At 41.6% G+C, this 1631-nt stretch overlaps 1 protein-coding gene across 1 annotated transcript in view; it reads right to left on the reverse strand.

Moving 5' to 3' along the window:
• The window catches only part of fndc1 (fibronectin type III domain containing 1), a 27634-nt gene that overhangs the window by 123 nt on the left and 25880 nt on the right, over nt 1–1631 (reverse strand). The window contains exons 17-19 of the mRNA XM_020587846.1: nt 667–746; nt 312–341; nt 14–130 (exon numbers count right to left, since the gene is read on the reverse strand). Coding sequence (XP_020443502.1) covers nt 14–130; nt 312–341; nt 667–746 — 227 coding nt within the window. The remainder of the gene's footprint in view (nt 1–13; nt 131–311; nt 342–666; nt 747–1631) is intronic.

Raw genomic sequence — 1631 nt, forward strand, 5'->3', positions numbered from 1 at the left:
CGCAGAGAGTTACACAGAACCACACCCACAAACTTCCTGTACCATGTCCTCTTGACAAACTGGCTCCCCTTACAGGTGCTGTGGGCTGGGTTGAATTTGAAAGAAAAGGGGATCCATATTGGCTCTCCACCTGAGGAGTAAAAGGTGAAACAGGTGAAAAGGTGTCACTAACACAGAGGAGGAAAAGCATCACCATGAACCCACAGAGAAGAACATCTGAGGGGCGAGATTCTAAGTCTTCTGTCTTTCTAAAACTATTGCACAGCTCGCTGACCATGAATTTGAGATGTGTGTTCAGTGTATGGACGTACCAGGTGGTCTTTCAATGAGAAGAGGATCGTCTGAAAGAAAAAATGCAATCAGTCCACCAGAGATGAAAAGCACCCAGGCAGCGCTGCAAGTTTAATGCATTCACCTGATTATAGGAAAGAAAAACTCATAATACACATAACAAATGCAGAGTACATCTGGTAGTCTGCTCCTACTTCAAGGATGCAAATATCTTGCACTGCAATAAAATCAATATTTTCATCTGCCCACTGCACGGACGGCACACATTTTTGAAAAGAAAAGAAAGAAAATCTAGAGCCAGTTGGACTGAGGTTTGCACTCTAGTCAGTGGGGCATCCCACAGATGATCTCTGTAGGTGCTGACAGGCTACACACCTGATTCAGTGACATAGGTGAGCGTATCGCTGACCGGTCCCAAACCAAACACGTTCTTGGCCTGCACTTTGAAGTAGTACCTGAATGAAAACAAACCACAACATAAAGATTTAATGAGTTAATAAAGTGTCGCTCTGCCAGTTTTGTTGTAACTGTGTTACAGTGACGAAAATATTAATGACCAAAGCAGATGACTAGGTATGCTTCAGTCTGACTGATTTAAGAGTAGTCTATTTTATCTTTGTATAAATCCAAAGTAAGCACAGCACAATAAAATGTGGGAGAAAGAGGGAAGGAAAGTGAGGAAATGGCAAGTGGGGTAAAAAAGCCATCTAGACAAATGGGGTTATCCAATAGGAGGAGAGGATAAGAAGGAAAGTCAAAAAGAAGGGTGGGAAAAGTAAAGAACAACCAAAATGATAAGATCCTATCAAAATAAAAACAGCACCATCAATGAGAACTCCTAAACTTTGCAAATTGTTCTACTGTAGATAGCTGATGTGCTTGTGGAAGGGTATGTTCATTCATGCAGCTTTGTGTGCCTACATGCTGTTACTCTGCAAAATCACATGCACTAAGTTCAGTCTGTCACTTTCTAACCAGAAACATTCACCAGCCATGAGGCCTGGAATCAATCAGCACAGCCACGTAACAACAGTGACAAAAATATATATCATCACAGAGAGAGAGTAAGAGAAGAAAGCAAAGCAGCTGCACAGAGATGAAGTAATGATGAAAGAACCTGGAGAAGAAACTGGAGAAGGCAGAGAGAAAAAAATGTAAGTCAGAATAAAATATATTGAACGGTACATTAGGTCAAACTGGCCATTTGAAACTTTCAGTACAGACATCTTGCAGCTTCATTCAGAGCACTGCTCTTGTCATCAGATGAACAGCTATGTGACAACTTTATAGGATGTAGGCCAAATTCAGCCTGCTCCTGAGAATTTACATGACAGCTCAGC

This window comes from Monopterus albus, unplaced genomic scaffold (assembly GCF_001952655.1).
Source record: "Monopterus albus unplaced genomic scaffold, M_albus_1.0 scaffold9.1, whole genome shotgun sequence".
In the NCBI taxonomy this organism is placed as follows: domain Eukaryota; kingdom Metazoa; phylum Chordata; class Actinopteri; order Synbranchiformes; family Synbranchidae; genus Monopterus; species Monopterus albus.